Source organism: Hippichthys cyanospilos, chromosome 14 (assembly GCF_059441005.1).
Source record: "Hippichthys cyanospilos isolate Australia breed blue-spotted pipefish chromosome 14, RoL_Hcya_1.0, whole genome shotgun sequence".
NCBI classification, from domain to species: domain Eukaryota; kingdom Metazoa; phylum Chordata; class Actinopteri; order Syngnathiformes; family Syngnathidae; genus Hippichthys; species Hippichthys cyanospilos.
The window spans coordinates 8,412,501-8,429,037 of NC_142382.1; the positions used below are offsets into that span (position 1 = coordinate 8,412,501).

The window sequence follows — 16,537 nt, forward strand, 5'->3', positions numbered from 1 at the left end:
CAATGCGAAATGACAACAAAGGATCGTCGCGAAAACAAAAACAAAATACAAACCTTCATACTGGTCTGAAGCATAACAGTGGAACAAAAATCACAATAAAATTTGTTGCAAAATAAAAAATAAAAAAGGTAAACAAAATGGAAGGAAGGGGCACCTTGAGTGAATCAGAATCAAGAGACCACTCGGGAGGTTCTAAGCACTCCCTGAGTTCACAGCCGCGCATTCCCAAGAGGTAAAAACTTGATGTCTTAGGTCATTTTATAGTGTTTCCAAACTTTTGATTGGTACTGTGCCTACACAAGATGGAAACAAGACCTGAAAATCACAAAAGTACTTCAAGAGAAAAATAAATCTCAATTACTTCTGGAACGCCTAGCTTTAAAAATTTGACACACAATATTAAAGAAGTATTTAAAACATAAGTTACTACAGAAATCATATAGCCTAAAAAGAGTTGGGTTAGAGATAAGAAGATTAGGAGTCAAAAAAAGGACCGATTTGGGTCAATTTCACAGCTACGCATTCCCAATAACTGGAGTTACTTGACCTGTTTGTTAATTGTATCGTTTTTTTCAAACTTTTGATTGGTACTGTGTCTACACAAAATGGAAACAAGGCCTGGGGTGGATCTGAAAAGTACTTCGAGGAACGTCTAGCATAGAAAAACAAACAATATTGAAGAAGTACTTAAAACAGAAAGTACTACTGGACTGATACTCTAAAAAGTGTTGGGTTAAACATAACCAATTAGAAATTAAAAAAAAAAAAAAAAAAAGTCCCGATCTGTGTCAATTTCACCCAACCTGTGTGTGTGTGTGTGCACGCGTGTGCGTGGGTGTGTGTGTGCGTGCGTGTGTGTTTTGAGGGGGGACAAAACAATGCCAAAAACTGATCAGTTTGTACAAAACAAACCACAAAAACTAGGTTATTTTGCATGAAAACCTAAGTTGGGTCAAACTCACCCATGTATTGGATTGGTCTTTTTTGACCCATTATTGATTTATTTTTGACCCAACTCTTAAGAATGTATGCCTCCTGGAGTCCTTTATGTTTTAAGTACTGTACTTCTTTAATATTGTGTTTTTTTTTCCACACCTGGTGTTCCAGAAGAACTTGAGAGATTTTGGGCCTTTTAGGGCAGTGGTAATTGCCGTTTTTTTTCAGTGATGTACCCCTGTGAAATATGTTTTCAGCCACAATGGAGGGGCCAAATATAAATGTAAATGACTGAAATGTAAGGGGGAATCATTTTTATCACTATGATATCCTCACTTTGAGGCCCCAATCTTCCATTCATTTTGCATCAGTCCGTCACAGAAATTACAAGTAGCGTCCTTATCATAATAGTCTCAATATAGCAGGACAGAAAAGGCACAGTGGCATCAAACTCATGACATATACCCAAAGCATGCTTTGCCGTCTCTTTCTTTCCACCCGCTTACATATCCCTGATCCATAAAAATCCTGACAGGTCAAATCCCTTATTCCCACTGCTGCTTAACTGAGCCATTGGAAGGTAAAACTTCATCTGACAACTTTGCTGGCTGCCAGCAGAAATTGACTGCTTTCATGTGAATGGAAGAGGTAAAAGAAACACACTAGACATTATATTTTGGCATTATTGCAAATATGGACGTGAATATTAGATATATAAATCATTATAATTTTTTTAGGGAGCTGAAATTTCACCCAGATGATGACAACATGTCAAAATTTGACATGGCACGACCACTTACATTCGATATCACACTACCAAGAGTGTGTCATCCCTTGGCTAAAACACTGCAAAAATGATGTGGAAGAAAATAATTCAATCTCTCAAAACACCGCACAAGGGTTAACTTCCCTCACTAACCTGTTAGCACAGCGATGTTTAAATGAAACAGAGCTAACCGAAGAGACGGTGAAAGAAAAACAAACATAAATATAGGTTATTAACAATTTCTCTTTTTCATCTATTGCCGCTAGTAGCAGTGCTGTCAGTGTCATTCAAGGATACATTATAGAGCTTGCTTGTCTCCATGCTCAACTCATTCGAGCTCAGACTAAATGTGCATTTCCTGAAGCTACAGAGATACACGAAAGCCAATGCAAGAGGCTCATGACTAATATGACATCTTATTACTGTGACAGAGAGAACAAATAACACAAGACCATCCCTCTTCATTTCTGTTAGAGTGCTTTCTCAGTGAAGGAGTTTAGCTAACTTAATGATGCTGCTACATGACATTATTGTGTTCATTATTCACACACATAAGACTACATGACAAGTCTGAGAGGAAAATCAGGCAGTGATATTGCAAAAACTAATATTAATAGTGCCGAAGACTCACATTTTTTTTTTCTAAAGGAGGACAGAATAGCTTGGGGCCAGTTGCCGAACAAGTTTACAATATAAGGGGGCGGGGGGGATATGCTTGTGTATCTTTCGGGGCTTTTTCCACTACGGAACAGCTGCTGATAACATCATTTTGCAAAAGCTGTCACTTCAGCTGCCAAAATGTCCTCTTGCTGGCGCCAAATTGAAAAGTCTATTTCGGTCAAGTTCAGAGAGCAATCAGAAGATTGGTGACTCCAAAATTAAATGACTAAAAGTACCAGCGTTATTTATATTTATGAACATCTTGTGGCTTTTTTCCAATTAAATGTTCGACCAAAGCAACAAGAGCCAAGGCCCAATGAGCAAACAATTTGCATGTTTTTACATTCTAAGCACACTAATGGCTGGTCATCCATTCTTAAAGTGACAATATGTAAGATTTAGAGCGTTTTGCATTAAAAATGAATGAATTAAATCATGATAAATTGAAAAAACCTGCAAATAAATGTGTTAACGACAAACAATGTGTTTTAAAAATAGGAATAATCATTCATTTTTGATGATGAAAATTTTCCTTAACTTTAAACTGCTTACCAGCATGCAAACTTTCCTTTCAAGAAACATATTTTAGACAAAATTTTTCCCAATATGTTGATCTATGGGACAAATTCAAATGAAACAACAGATGAGTCCGTGTGGTTTATTAAAAAGTGATCAGTAGAAAAGGCAACTGCGTCAGCTTTGTGTGCAGTCATTTAAGTCTATCACGCCAGCCTAAATGGAGCACTTGAGCACTGCTAGCCAGCGGCTAATTTGTCTAGATGGCGCTATAGCCAATGATATTGGTAAACACTGCCAGCAGGTACCGTATGTTAATGTCAGCATAATGAAGTTGTGTGTTAGTGCACTGAAATACCGAATCAAAGCTGAAATGTGATTTCCAAACAATATTGTGTTGCTTGTATTAGGACTGTCAGTGTTGGCGCACCAACAAGTTAAGTCTTGAATGAATAATGAAGTTATCTTTCCAATTAGCACACTCCTTCAATGTGTAAGCTGATTTGCTCAATAAATCATTATGTATGTATGAACATGTGCTTTTTTTCCCCACACTCGGGATTAAACACAAGACAGCAAAGGCAGGAAGGACATCTGGTTCCATTGAAAATCTATAACCCCTTCAGTGATGGTCCAAATGAGTGTAAAACACTCGTCTTTAGAACATCCTACTTGTTCTCCTCCATATGATCACCTTTAATTAGGCCTTCTGGTGTGCCGGTAACGCATCTAGATAAGGTAACAATTATCCTGTTGTCTTTTCACCCCGTTTGTTCTGAACACATCATACATTGACTTGTTTAATCTCCATATTCAACAGACACTTTTGCATATGTAAGCCGGAACAAGAGTAAATGTTTTCTCACCAGATACGATAAAAGGTTATGTGTCCAAGAGTTTGTTTTGATATCCGTGTACTTGACAAGTATTTATAACTACCAGTGCGTCTTCATTTTTTTGTAAAATGACAAAGAAGCAGTTCCGCCAGAGGTACGAAATTGTCATTGCAACTAATTTTTGGTTTGAATAATAACAATTCACAAGGCGCTCAAATACACTAATGCTGTGCTTCTCTAATATATTTCGCAAGGCCTCCCTTAGGAAAAAGAAAACATTTCATGCTACCCCCCCCCCCCCCACCCCCCCACACACACACACACACACACACACACACGTGCCACGCTGACCATAAATAAAATTATTATCCACAAAAAACTGTATGAATATAGCTATAACTGTATCCTTTTTCAACAATGATACAAGGAAAAAGCAATATAAACCAAACTTTCAACAACTGTAATAACTCAAATCCAGGGGTGTCAAACATACGGCTCATGGGCCGGTTCTGGCTCGCAAATGGGTTTAAAGCGGCCTGCGAGATGATTTTGTAAAGTATAAAAAGAGCTGAATTTTTTTCAATAAATGCAAAACCTGAAATGTTTCATGATTTAGTAATGTCAATGTTTTATGACTATTAGTGATGTGCTTTCACTATTTGACAAAAAACAAAAAATACATTTCAAGTTGTTGTTTTAAAGATATATGATTCTTTAATGGCGGTGTGTTGATGTTGCAATAATTTGGGATAAAGGCGTCGACAAGATGGATCAATCTAATCATAACGCAATTACCTACAAAGTAAAAAAAAAAAAAATACCCTTCAAAATAAAAGTATGATAAAGGTATTGCATTGATATTCATGTATTTTTTTGGTGTGTTTATTTTGGAGTTGGCCTACCTGGTGCGTTTGTGGCGTGTTACGTTACGTTGCTGCGGCTTCCTTGGGATGTTGTCCTTTCATATTTGAGGTTTTGAAGATATTCATTTTCTTACATGAATAAAGAAAATTGTCATTAAGGTTTTCTGTAGGCCGAAATGTGTTGTGATGAACCAGATCAAGAAACATTTTATCAGAATCAGCATCTTTGTTTACATTTGTTTCAAACTCTTTGAGGTAGAAACTGGGATAATCCAAATGGAAAAAAAAAATCTGACTCTCTGCATTCCTTGAATGCAACATTAGACTAGTAATCTGAAAAACCATCTTGATTTTGTTTTGGTTTTTTTTTTTGTTTTAATATGAGCCAAGTCAACCAAAAGTCACAACAGTGTTTGTTCAGTCACTTGATACCAAATGTTTAAAAAAAAAAAATGGAGCATTCATAAATCAAGGTATGACTTATTATTTACATTTCTTCTTTCCACTGTGGGCCAAATACTCCCTTCTACAATACAACACGAGATCTTAATGATTAGTTTTTGTATCAGAAAATAAGAGCTGTAACCACAAACGCTGTTTCGTAAGTCTTATTTTTTTTTTCCCCTCCTGTTTGGTTTCTACAGGGATTCCTGCAATCCCACTCCAAACATGATATATGAAACACTAAGTATGAGTCAATTGTTTGGGCCTTAAGAGACTTGAGTGCAAAGGCAAGCAAGGGAGGTTACATCCATGTGATCATTCAAACATAAGTTGGTTGAGCTCAAGTTAGGCAGCTTTTGATGAATTCGGGAAAGCACGATTCTCAAAACAGTGGATCTGCTTTAAGCGCTGACCTCTACACCCACAAATATTCATGCGCAGTCAATCAGACCTGCCTTAAACTAATTAAGTCCCATGACTCCATTTATGGACCCAACTGGCTGCAGCTTGACTTCAGTTAGCTGCTATGCAGTCGGAGTCAATCCTGCTTGTGGTCTCTCGTCTACGACAATCAGCGATGATAAGAAATGGCAGCGCAAGATAAACTAACGCAGTCAACATTTAATTCAAGGTGACTCGGGACAAATACGCCGAGCTTACATGCTGATGTTATTAGAAAGAAAAGCGCAGAGGCATGATGATGTGCCCTGGTTACATTAGCGTGATGGCTTTTTGCATGTTCGTCAACATGGCTCGAATGTATACCACAGGATTGAATTTCAAGCGCTGGATGATCAAATAAAAGAGCGGGAATCACTTTTGCTAAATAACTTGCTTTTGCAAATCGAGATGTTAATTTTCTCCATTATTTTTCCACATTAGGGTCGCGGGTGAGCTAGGGCGAGGGGATGTGCGCACCAGTCAAGCGAGGCATGAGTCGAAAACACAGGTGTCAAACTCAAGGCCTAGGGGCCAAATCCGGCCCCTCACATCACTCTATGAGGCAGCAAAATGACAAATATGACTTTGATTTTCTGACTAAATTAAAAAATTTGCAATTTGTATTCAACTGTAAAAACGTTTTGGGGAAACAAGCATTTTTTGGAACAGTTTCTACTGGCCTGTGATCTCAAAACTAGGTAAATATGTCACAATTATATTTAAAATTGATTTGAATTCACAGACATAGCGGCCCTCCATCAGATGTACAGTTTGGCCCACATTGAAACTGGGTTTGACACCCCTGTAAAATGTACTAGTGACTTACAGTAAGAGCAATTTATATTTATTAAAAAAAAACATATGGGGTACAAACAAATTAAGTTGTAGCACATCAGGGAAAATACTGCATATGAATACAGCAAGACAACAACAAATGACTCTAAAAGCTATAACAAAAACAAAGCTAACACTAAAAGCTAGCTAGCTAAAAGCTAGCTAAAACCATTTTGCCTTCAAACCAATGCCATAAATGCAATGGAACTTTTGAGGTCAAACATCCTTGAAGTTGTGCAATTTGGCAAAACTTTGTGGCGTAACTTTGAATGTTTGGCCCATCGTCAGCCATGATGTCAAATGTGACATTGTGTTGGACCTAAAACGCACCTTTGGGAAACACAACAATTTAAGCTGTCAGACAAGGAGTCCACATCCATTGTAATCTAAAATCCTGAATTTGATTGGACAGCAGAAATTGCAGAGGCTTTAAATTTGTGTAACAGTCATTTACCTCATTTAGCACCGATCCTTATTAAAGCCCTCTCAACATTTGAAGAAAAAAAAAATGGAAAAAAAATGACCATTACCGTATTTAACCAATTACCATTCGTTTAGTGTTGTTTAGTGGCGGAAAAACAACAATTAAGCAAGGCCACATGAGATGGATTAATGTTGCACTCACCGAACCTTTGGAAACTGATTCTGTTACTAGTTTGGTCATCGTTTTCCAAAGTAAAAGCAGATGTTTGCAAATGTCTTATTTTGATTAAATATGAAAGACAATTTCATAAAAGACTACAGGCATCAGAAAATAACTGTTGAGAAGCTGAAATCACAAGATTTTAAGCAAAAACAAAAACAAAAAACAACTAACTAATGATAAGATTAATTCAAATAATTTTAAATTTGATAATCTAATACTGGACATCAGTCGATTAATTTTGAGAGCTGGGAAAAATGATAAACAAAGGAACCTCGGATTGAATGTCTGAAGGCTTAAAAAAAGTGTGATGCTTCATACATCACTTCCGTCAACTACATTAAATTATTCAGTGAATTGTATGAAATGCTTTAAGATATTAATTTATATAAACAAAGAAACCTGTGATGTGATTGGCCAGCGCAACACACAATTTATCAGAATCAGCAATCTTTGTTGTTTACATTTGCCTCTAACGCTTTGAGGTCAGTACTGGGAAATCCGAGTGGCAAAAATTCAACTTCCCATTTTCCTCGAATGCAGCATAAATCCATGGATTTTTGCTATTGATGGCAGGGCTCAGTATACCAATTTTGGTTGGTTTCATTTGTTTTGTTGGATTTGATCATTTAAATTCCGGTACTGTAAAAACTAAAACATCCAGTAAAAGTCTTGGTAATCAGAATAAAACTTGATAGTCATGTAACTGTCATAAAACTAAAAGCCATCACAAAGGCCGTTTGTTGAACCACCTAATTTGATTACTAATGTTTTTCAGAAAGTGTCCTCTTGTGACTTTTAAGGCCTGTGGACCAGCTGAAGAAAAAGAATACAGTGGATTAAAGTAATAATGATGAGATGACATTTACTTTGCCCCCTCTCAAAACAAAACCCCCAAAACAACACACACACAACTAGCAAACAAGCATGGAGAAAAAAACAAAAAACAAAACTAAGCCAGCAGCTTTCAGTTAACAAATGTTATTTTTATGTATTTTTACAGCCCGCTAGTGTGCTTAAGATATTATGTTGAACAGCACAATGTGAAGCTTACCAATTAGCACAATGTTTGAAATAACTGCAGGAGCTAACTGTGATAGCCAATAATAGCCTGACATTCACTGACAGTCAACAGCGGCGTTCATGGCAGTCACTTATATGATTAAATATGCATCTGAGGCTGGATTTTCATAGAATGTTCACATGAGGCAATTTAATTTTTTTTCACTTTCTTTTTGTTTTCCGAGTTTGGTCTTGTGACGTTTGCAAACTGAGTCATTATTGGTCGTTACATGAACTCTGAGCAACTCTGATGTCATTTTCAGTAGCTAGCCGGAGTCAAAATGGCCGTCCCCGGATTGTAATAAATACTAATAGATTTTAACGCTTCATGCATTTCCCCATATGCAACACCAACTCATTCACTGCCATTGACGGCTAGAGACGTCAAAGCTTTGTTTTAATTGGGTTGAATATCATTATTGTCATTTGCCCAAAAATTGGAACACCAGATTTTTATCTAACAAAAGTTTTTACACTACTTACATTTATGGAAGCACAGTCGCAATAGATGGTTAGTTTCACTTAAGAAAATACAAGCTTACCCAAGTGGAAAACAACAAGGTGCTAAAGAAATAAACACTAACACTGGGAAGAGGGAAAGGAACAAAAACGTGACCATAGCTAATAACAAAACAGAGAAACAGCTACAATGATCTCACAAGCCAAACTGACGAGACAACAAGGAACACCTGGACGAGTCACAAGTGACTGGGGGAGCTGATTGGTTGACACAAGGGAACAGGGTGATGAGCACAGGTGGACACAATCAAATTAAACCAGAGACTGATAAAGGAAAAAAATTACTGCAAAATAAACTGGAAAAAAAAAAACCTCAAAACCTGCTTATGGGAGTAAAAATGTTAAATTTTGTATATGATAGTTTGATGTCTATTTTTAATGTCCAAATAAAACCTTAAAAAAGAAAATTTTCACTTGCGACTCAAAGCAGTTTCCTGGGTGCAGTCATGTGACATTAGCAAACTGAGCTGTGATTGGTTATCACATGTGAAGTCATTTTAAGTCAACAGCAATAGATAAATGTTTATTCATTGCCCTGAAAAATAATTAACAAATGAATTCTAGACAATATTAACTTTTATTGATGAATAAGTCGTCCTCGGACCCGCACTTTAAATCGAGCCTACTTTGTTAGATCAGAACATGACCGCGACCAACCGATCTCCACGGCACGTCTCAAATTTGAGTCATCGCTTGAGCACGCATGAATGAGCGTGTTTATTTCCGTTTTACACAACAAATTCAAAAGCCGAGCTCCACCTTGGCCACTTTGGCCATAACGTGACGCGGCAACGGAACTGATGTGCACTCGAGTCTTGTGATAGCGTCATGCGGCCTCCGAGCCCTTGACATTGGCCACTTTGTTAGCGTCTTGTGTATATGTGCTCCCTGATGAAAAACAGACTGTTTTCATTGTGAGTTGCTAAGTGAGTCCAGAGAGGCTCTTTCACACGCGGAAGTTACTAAATTAGAAACATTTCATGTTTGTTCCGTGTGCCTCGTTGTAATGTATTATGGGCTTAAGTCAAAAACGATGTCAGGAAATTTATCAGTCTTCAGAAGTTCCCATAATGGGGGATCAGAATAAATAACATTCACCCTACCAATTGTCAGCAGGCTTCAATGAACAGCCATTAAACACTGCTTTTGGCTTTTAAATCTTTACCAAGTTTGTTTTACTGTGACCAACGAGAGGCCTCAAGCAATGAGGCCTCCTTTACTGGAGACGCCAGCGGATTGTTAGATTTGCCATTTGGCCAACAGGAACAATAACCCACAAGTGGTTATTGGATTTGGTTTGTTGGTATTGAATTGGCAGAAAGATGCTGTTTTTTTCATGGCAGAATAATGCCAATAATTCGCTTTGGCACATTATAAAAGATCAAAATTTGAATGAGAGGTGGGGTGTGCTATAAACTGGGCAAAAATCAGTTACAGCAAACATCACTTCATCAGCGGTAAAATTAACTCCTTCAGTCCCAAAGACATCATTTTACGTTTGTTTAGGAGTCCGATATTCAATCCCAGAAACACATTTTTTCAAGTGTTTAACTGTTGGAGGTTCCAAAATGGCAAGTACTAAAAGAATGATGTTCAAAGGTAATCGATTACTTTTTAGTAATTCAGAACTAAAATCATTTATTACTTAAGATAATTAAGTACATACTCAAGTTTAGTAGTAGTTTACAAGTAACTTCAGTAACTAAACTGCGAAAGTAATCATTTACTTTACATTAGCGCTTGAGTGCATGAAGTAATCGATGACTCCAGCAATGAATTGCCTAAAGCAATTGATTACTTTAGTACTTAATTATCTAAAGTGATTGATTTCTTCAGAATTTAATTACCTTAAGCTGGCACCTAAAGTAGTAAGTAAAATACTAAAACAATCGATTGCTTTAGGTAAATAAACATAAAAATAATGAACTACATTAGGTAATTAAAGGCGAAGGTAATTCATTATTTTAGATAATCAAGTAATAAACAAATCGATTATTAATAATTGATTGTTATTAAAGTACTTACCATAAAGTACTACCTACCTATAGATACATATACACCCAAATACATGGGACTGAATGTCTGGACTCTTAAATATAAAATAGAACAATGTCTTGAGTGAATGAGTTAATAGAATGAAAATGACTTTTGTAATGGAGTATGATGCAATGCTCAATTTCCATAAGCTGCAACGTGGATAAAAAAGACTTTACATGTATTGTCTGTTTATTTATTAATTTATTAAGCCCTCCATGAATAGGTGCTATAATAAAGCCAGAGATTTTGTTTCAATTGTAATAATAGTAATAATATGTAATATAATATTCTTTTATATTTCAACAAAGGTTCTTAACAAAAGCTCCAGATGAAATAAAAGCTCAAATGCAACCGTGAAAAACTCATCCCTAAGTCCACCGCCAACAAAAAACAATCCGAAGAGCACTGCAGCCCTTTGGACAGAAATTGAAGTGTTCTCAGCCTTCCACACTCCTTACTTTCATGTTTTGTTCCTAATGACCAGAATAGAGAAAAGATCCTTCAAGTGCACGACTCACACTGGAAAGCGACACACCTTCCTGCTCGCTCACGTGTCTGTGAAGCATGCGATGCCTCGGAAGCGCCGCTTTCATCTGCAACATAAAGCTGGCGCTCATCCAGACACCTTGCTCGTGCACTTATCTGCTCCTGCTGGCGGGGCGTTTGGACGTGAGGGAATGAGCGGCGAGGAAGCGAGCGGGCCAGACAAACGCTGACGGGGCGAGGCAGCCAGTTGGTGACGCATGTTGCAGCGAAAGCCTCCAAATCATGCAAAGTCCTCGCAAGTTGCTCGATGCGCCGCTTGGTAATTACATTGGAAATGGGATGCATGTTGTTTAATAGGTATGTGGTGATTCTGAAGAAAATGATTATACAGCAAGTACTGGATGCACTTTTAAAACTGCCGTGTCAAAAGTAAAGAGCTGAAGCTACCAGATTTTCAACATACCGTATTTTTCGGACTGTAAGCCGCGACTTTTTCCTCGTGATTTGAGCCCTGCGGTTTATAGTCCAGTGTGGCAAATATGTGTATCTGTTTGAGGTTTCAATTTATAGAACAAGATGTTAATCAATGGCTGTGCTCAAAGAGTTTTAAAAATACATTATTAAAAAAATATATGTCTAAATTGAATAAGAGAATGTATAAAATTTGGGGTACATTTCTGACATGTAAATTGAAAATACAGTACACAGTATATGTGATTTTATTCACATATTCAGGATTGTAAATGTGAATTATGTGTAAAGTGTTTTTATGTTTAGTAAAATAATCTAGTATCAAACAAAGGGAGATAAAAAAAAAGATGCTATTGAAGTATTGATTTTGATTTTGAACTGCTTTTTAACTAACATTATTCTGTTTAAAAAAAATATCCATCCATCCATTTTCTATAAATATGTTGGGACTAAACATGCAGGCATGTTCAGTCTGTTAAGAGAGGATGCTGCTGTTGACAGACGATGACAAAAAAATTAAATAACAAAAAATTATAAACTTCCAAGTACCATATTTTGGGGTAAATATCTCATGTATTACCTGTGGCTTATAGTCCAGTGCGGCTTATCAGTGACAAAAATCTTTTTTTGCTCATATTTTGCTGCTGCGGCTTATATACCGGTGCGGCTTATAGTGCGGAAAATACGGTAATTGTGATTAACGCTAATTTTAACAACTTTGGCCGATAGCTCAAGAAAATGGTTGTTGAAAATTGATTTCTCTTTGACATACGTGTGACAGGCATTTGTCGTTTTTGATCAGAGGAGCTCCATGCATTCTCAAGGTATTGTGGTAAAGACAGAGGGAACATGCAAAATGCCTGAAGCGGATGTCCCTTGCACGATCCGCTTTAATTACATCCTCGCTATAAATTTGGGTTATTGTGCGGAATTTGTTGTTGAGTCTTTGTGTCTCGAGGCCATCGCCTGAACTTTTGTATCTAACGAAGCCCAAACCTCTGTGTATCGTCCTCAATACAACACTAGCATGGGAGATTTTCCCATTGAAAAACAATATTAAATATTAAAAACAATATTTAAAATAATAAAGACAAGCCAGTGTAAACAAAATTGCGAGTCTGTTTGTAGGGAAGGAAAAAAACACAGATCTCTTCAAGTGCAGTTCCATTGAGACAGAAACTGAAAGGTGTGGGTATTGAATGGTGTTATCTGCATTAATGAGCTCTCTGAATATGTGTGGATGGTTGGGTCAAGTGTCAATGATGCTCAGAACAAGTTATCAGTTGAGAGTGCTATTGAAATTGTGCGTTCATCACAACTGCTACACGTTTTCTGCCATTGACTGCGAGGCCTGTGGCAGACCTGTAACATATGATAACGTTAATGGGAGGTTTTATGAGGTCTTATTGTGAAAGGATGAGATCATTTTCTCAAAGATGAGGTCAAGTCCTCACAATAAGGACATCCGTCATCCACACAGCTGATTCTCATTAATGTCGCAAGCATTACTGTTGTCTATCCCATCCAGGTTGTACCCTAACTCTTGCTTCAAGCAAGGGCACATAGGGACAAACAACCGTTCACGCACCCAATTACACCTAAGGACAATTTTAGAGTGTCCGTTACATCTGCCGGGCATGTTTTTGGAGTGTGGGAGGGAGTCAGAGTACCCAGAGAACCCATGTAGGCACAGGGAGAACATGCAAACTCCAGCGAGCTGGAATTGAACTCGCAACTCTACACTGTGAGGCAGACGTGCTAGCCACTCTTTCACTGAGCTGCCTGTAATGATGACATATCAGGTAACATTTTGAATCAGAAGCAGACCAGACACTGACGCGAGTCTTTGTGTAGAAAAACCCAAAGTACAAACAGAGAGCAGAGCTGGGTACAGAACACCAATATCCAATATCCAACGATTGCTGTTTGTTAAAAAGGAGCTAAAGTCCAAAGTAACCACAGCGAGCAGGGCTGCAGAAAGTATAGAAGAATCGCTGTGAGCTAAAGTTCAAAGTAGAATGCAAACAAATTCAAAGTACCCAAAAACTATGAGTGACTAGCTGGTGGTGGCATCAAACGTCAACTTTTTTAGTGGGCAAATATGTTGAGACAAGCTACACCGCCCTCTGCTGGTTTATGTCAATGGAGGCCGTCGATGCTTTCTGTTTTGGATTATTTATCAAGGTTTGGGTATAACACTCAAAGAATACATTCTGTGCAAAAGGCTGTGAGCATTACAGTCTTGACAACAGAGCAATAAGTCAGTAAATTCTGATTTCATCCACTTGCAAACAATTACTGCTGTTGTCAAGCACAAGGCAAAAGAAACAAAAAAAAAATGTAAGTAGCAAACTTTACTACAGGATGAGCAAAACTGACATCTATCATGTGGTTTTATTGTTGGTGGAGGCCAGACACAGCAGCGTATCGACACAAAATAGCAGGGAGTCGCCATGTGGACTTCTTGTGGTTTCTTCAAAATGTTACAATCACATGTTTTACATTTCTGAAGAGATAAAACATATGTGTCAGTTTTGATAGTCAAACACAGGGGGCTAAATTTAATCTTCAATTCATGATATATAGTGTTCCTTTGTTGTTGCGGGGATTACATTCCAAAAATACCCGCAATAGGCAAATGTTTGGTTACATGATCAAAATTCTAAAATAGTGATGGGCAAACGAAGCTTCATGAAGCACTTATAATATTTTTTGACACCTCTGGATGCTTTAAAGAAGAGGGGAAAACGTTATCCATTTCCTGCACTAGTGTTTATTTTTAAACCGAGAGCACCACCTAGAGGAGTAAAATGCAATAACACAGGTGATTCATGAAGCTTCAAAAACATGGAGGTTGCGAAAGGTTAACCGCGTCAAAGTGAGGGAAGACCGTGCTGATTGTAAATAATAAATGACGATGTTTGATGTCTTTAACACTGTTTCTAGCCAAGGGAGGAATTCCTCTGAAATTCCAATAAAAAGGTACAGGAAAGCTTGCTTCGTTAATGGCGCTCATGCATTTTTCACCATGCTCTGTCATTTTGAATGATGCAACTTGTCTCAGGTCCAACAAATGCTGCTCCAGAGTCCAAATGTTCTGATCCGAAATCCAAAGAGAAAGCCAGGAGCAGCAATGATTCACCACCACTTCAATACAAACAGGCATATACAATTGACGGTAAAATTAGTCACATATGTGTTTACAAACGGAGATGAACCCTGGCTTTATAATATATGGAAAGCTAAAGTATAATTTGCAAGCTAGATGGTGAGGAGGAGTTTTGGCACAAATCAACGCGGGGCTCCAACTGCAGAAAGTTATAATGGACATTGGACACTTAAACTCTTGTACATGCATTGGAAGCACAGAGAGCTGTGAGGGGGATTTTATGCGAATTCGTTACAGTCACCTATACAGTATGCAAAGTTTCCACTGCAGAGGCTGAAGCCTACATGAGCACTCATCATAAGAGAGCTGCTCAAAAACAAGAGGTTTACACAAAGGACTGAAGACTGAACTACTCATTCAAAATCAAGTAAGCAATGTGCAAAAGCACTTTAAAAGCAATTGAATGATGCTAATACGCATGCAAGCATGGAACAGCACGCCATGTCATATGACTTGATCCTGTTTGGATAGCAGCTAGCGATAAATCAAACATTTTATGGATTTAATGCAGAACTGTTACTGTTCTTGACATACAGGTTCAAATGTATGTGGTTTTGATTATTCGGTCAAAATTAAAAATACATGCAGAAGAAGGTCTCATCCTGTACATATTGCACATACAAACATGCATGTACTATACACATTTGAGTGGATACACAGTATGCACACACATGTACTATATATTTATATGTAGATATGTATTTACATATATGGGGAGAGATTTGAAATTTATTTAATTCAATATTAAAATGGAACAAGAAAACTACAAAAACAATCATAGGCCAAATCAGAATGAAATGGAGCAGTAACAAGACTTATTTTGACTGCCCTTCTTCTGAAAAGTCAGATTTTCAAAAATGTAATTCAAAAAGAATACATAATATTTGCTACATAATATGTATACATACAGAACTGAAAAAAAGCGCCTCACTACATAGAAAAAAAATGTCATTATCAGGTACTTAGAACAAACATTGTTTTTGCGTTGTCTTTATTTTGTATTTACGTTTGTTTTTCAGTGTACACATAGGCTGTAATATGTGTCATATATGTAATATATATTTGCATATAAAGTATATACTGTAGTAATGAACTGTAGTTTATACACTATACAGGGTTAGGTGCTTTATTTATTTATCTATTGAATGTATTTATCAATTTATCTTTTGAACAAATGCAACCGGTGAAAAGTTGCGCGTCCATTCAAGATTCTCCAATCAAAATGCACAAAAACACTCGTCAGAGAAAAGTTTCGGATTTCGGAAAAACATCGACCGATTCAACTTGTCACTTACTTAGTAGAATGACGACGCGGAGAAGAGCAGTTGGCTTTCGAACGCGGTCCATGGCCCCGTTGTTTTGTGGAAAAATCCAGCCCCCAAATCAAGAGTCGGCGCTTGTCGGGAGGCGCCTTTAACTCCTCATGTAGCCGCAGAAGAGACGCACGCAAGCGGCCCCAGGAGACGCGGCGTGCTGGTGCGACCGCTGGTTGGTTGCTCTCAAGTTGGGCCGACTTGCGCACTGGTCGATGCGTAGTGATGTTTGGAATGAGCTTTTTTAGTGATGCTGATGCTGCTGCGCTGACGTCACGAGCACGATCCCCTCCGCCCTCCCTGTGGTTGTTAGTCAGAGGAGACGCGCGCTTTCTATACCTTCCGAAGGCGTTCGCTGCCCCCCCCCCCCCACCCCATTTTCACCCTTCCTCATTTTATTAAGTGATATTGAAACCACCGTTAAAAAGGTTACATTATGAAATAAAACTCTGTGTATGGTGAATCTTTGTATGAGTTCAACTGGAAAACAAAAGCTACCCTCGTCAAATTATTAGCTTTGCTGATTTTGCTATTTATATTT

At 37.7% G+C, this 16,537-nt stretch overlaps 1 protein-coding gene across 1 annotated transcript in view; it reads right to left on the minus strand.

The window, feature by feature from the left end:
- ltk (leukocyte receptor tyrosine kinase) overlaps positions 1-16,127 on the minus strand; it is a 61,637-nt gene extending 45,510 nt beyond the window's left edge. The window contains exon 1 of the mRNA XM_088433732.1: positions 15,979-16,127. Coding sequence (XP_088289858.1) covers positions 15,979-16,030 — 52 coding nt within the window. The 5' untranslated portion in view covers positions 16,031-16,127. The remainder of the gene's footprint in view (positions 1-15,978) is intronic.
- Positions 16,128-16,537: the final 410 nt, after the last annotated feature.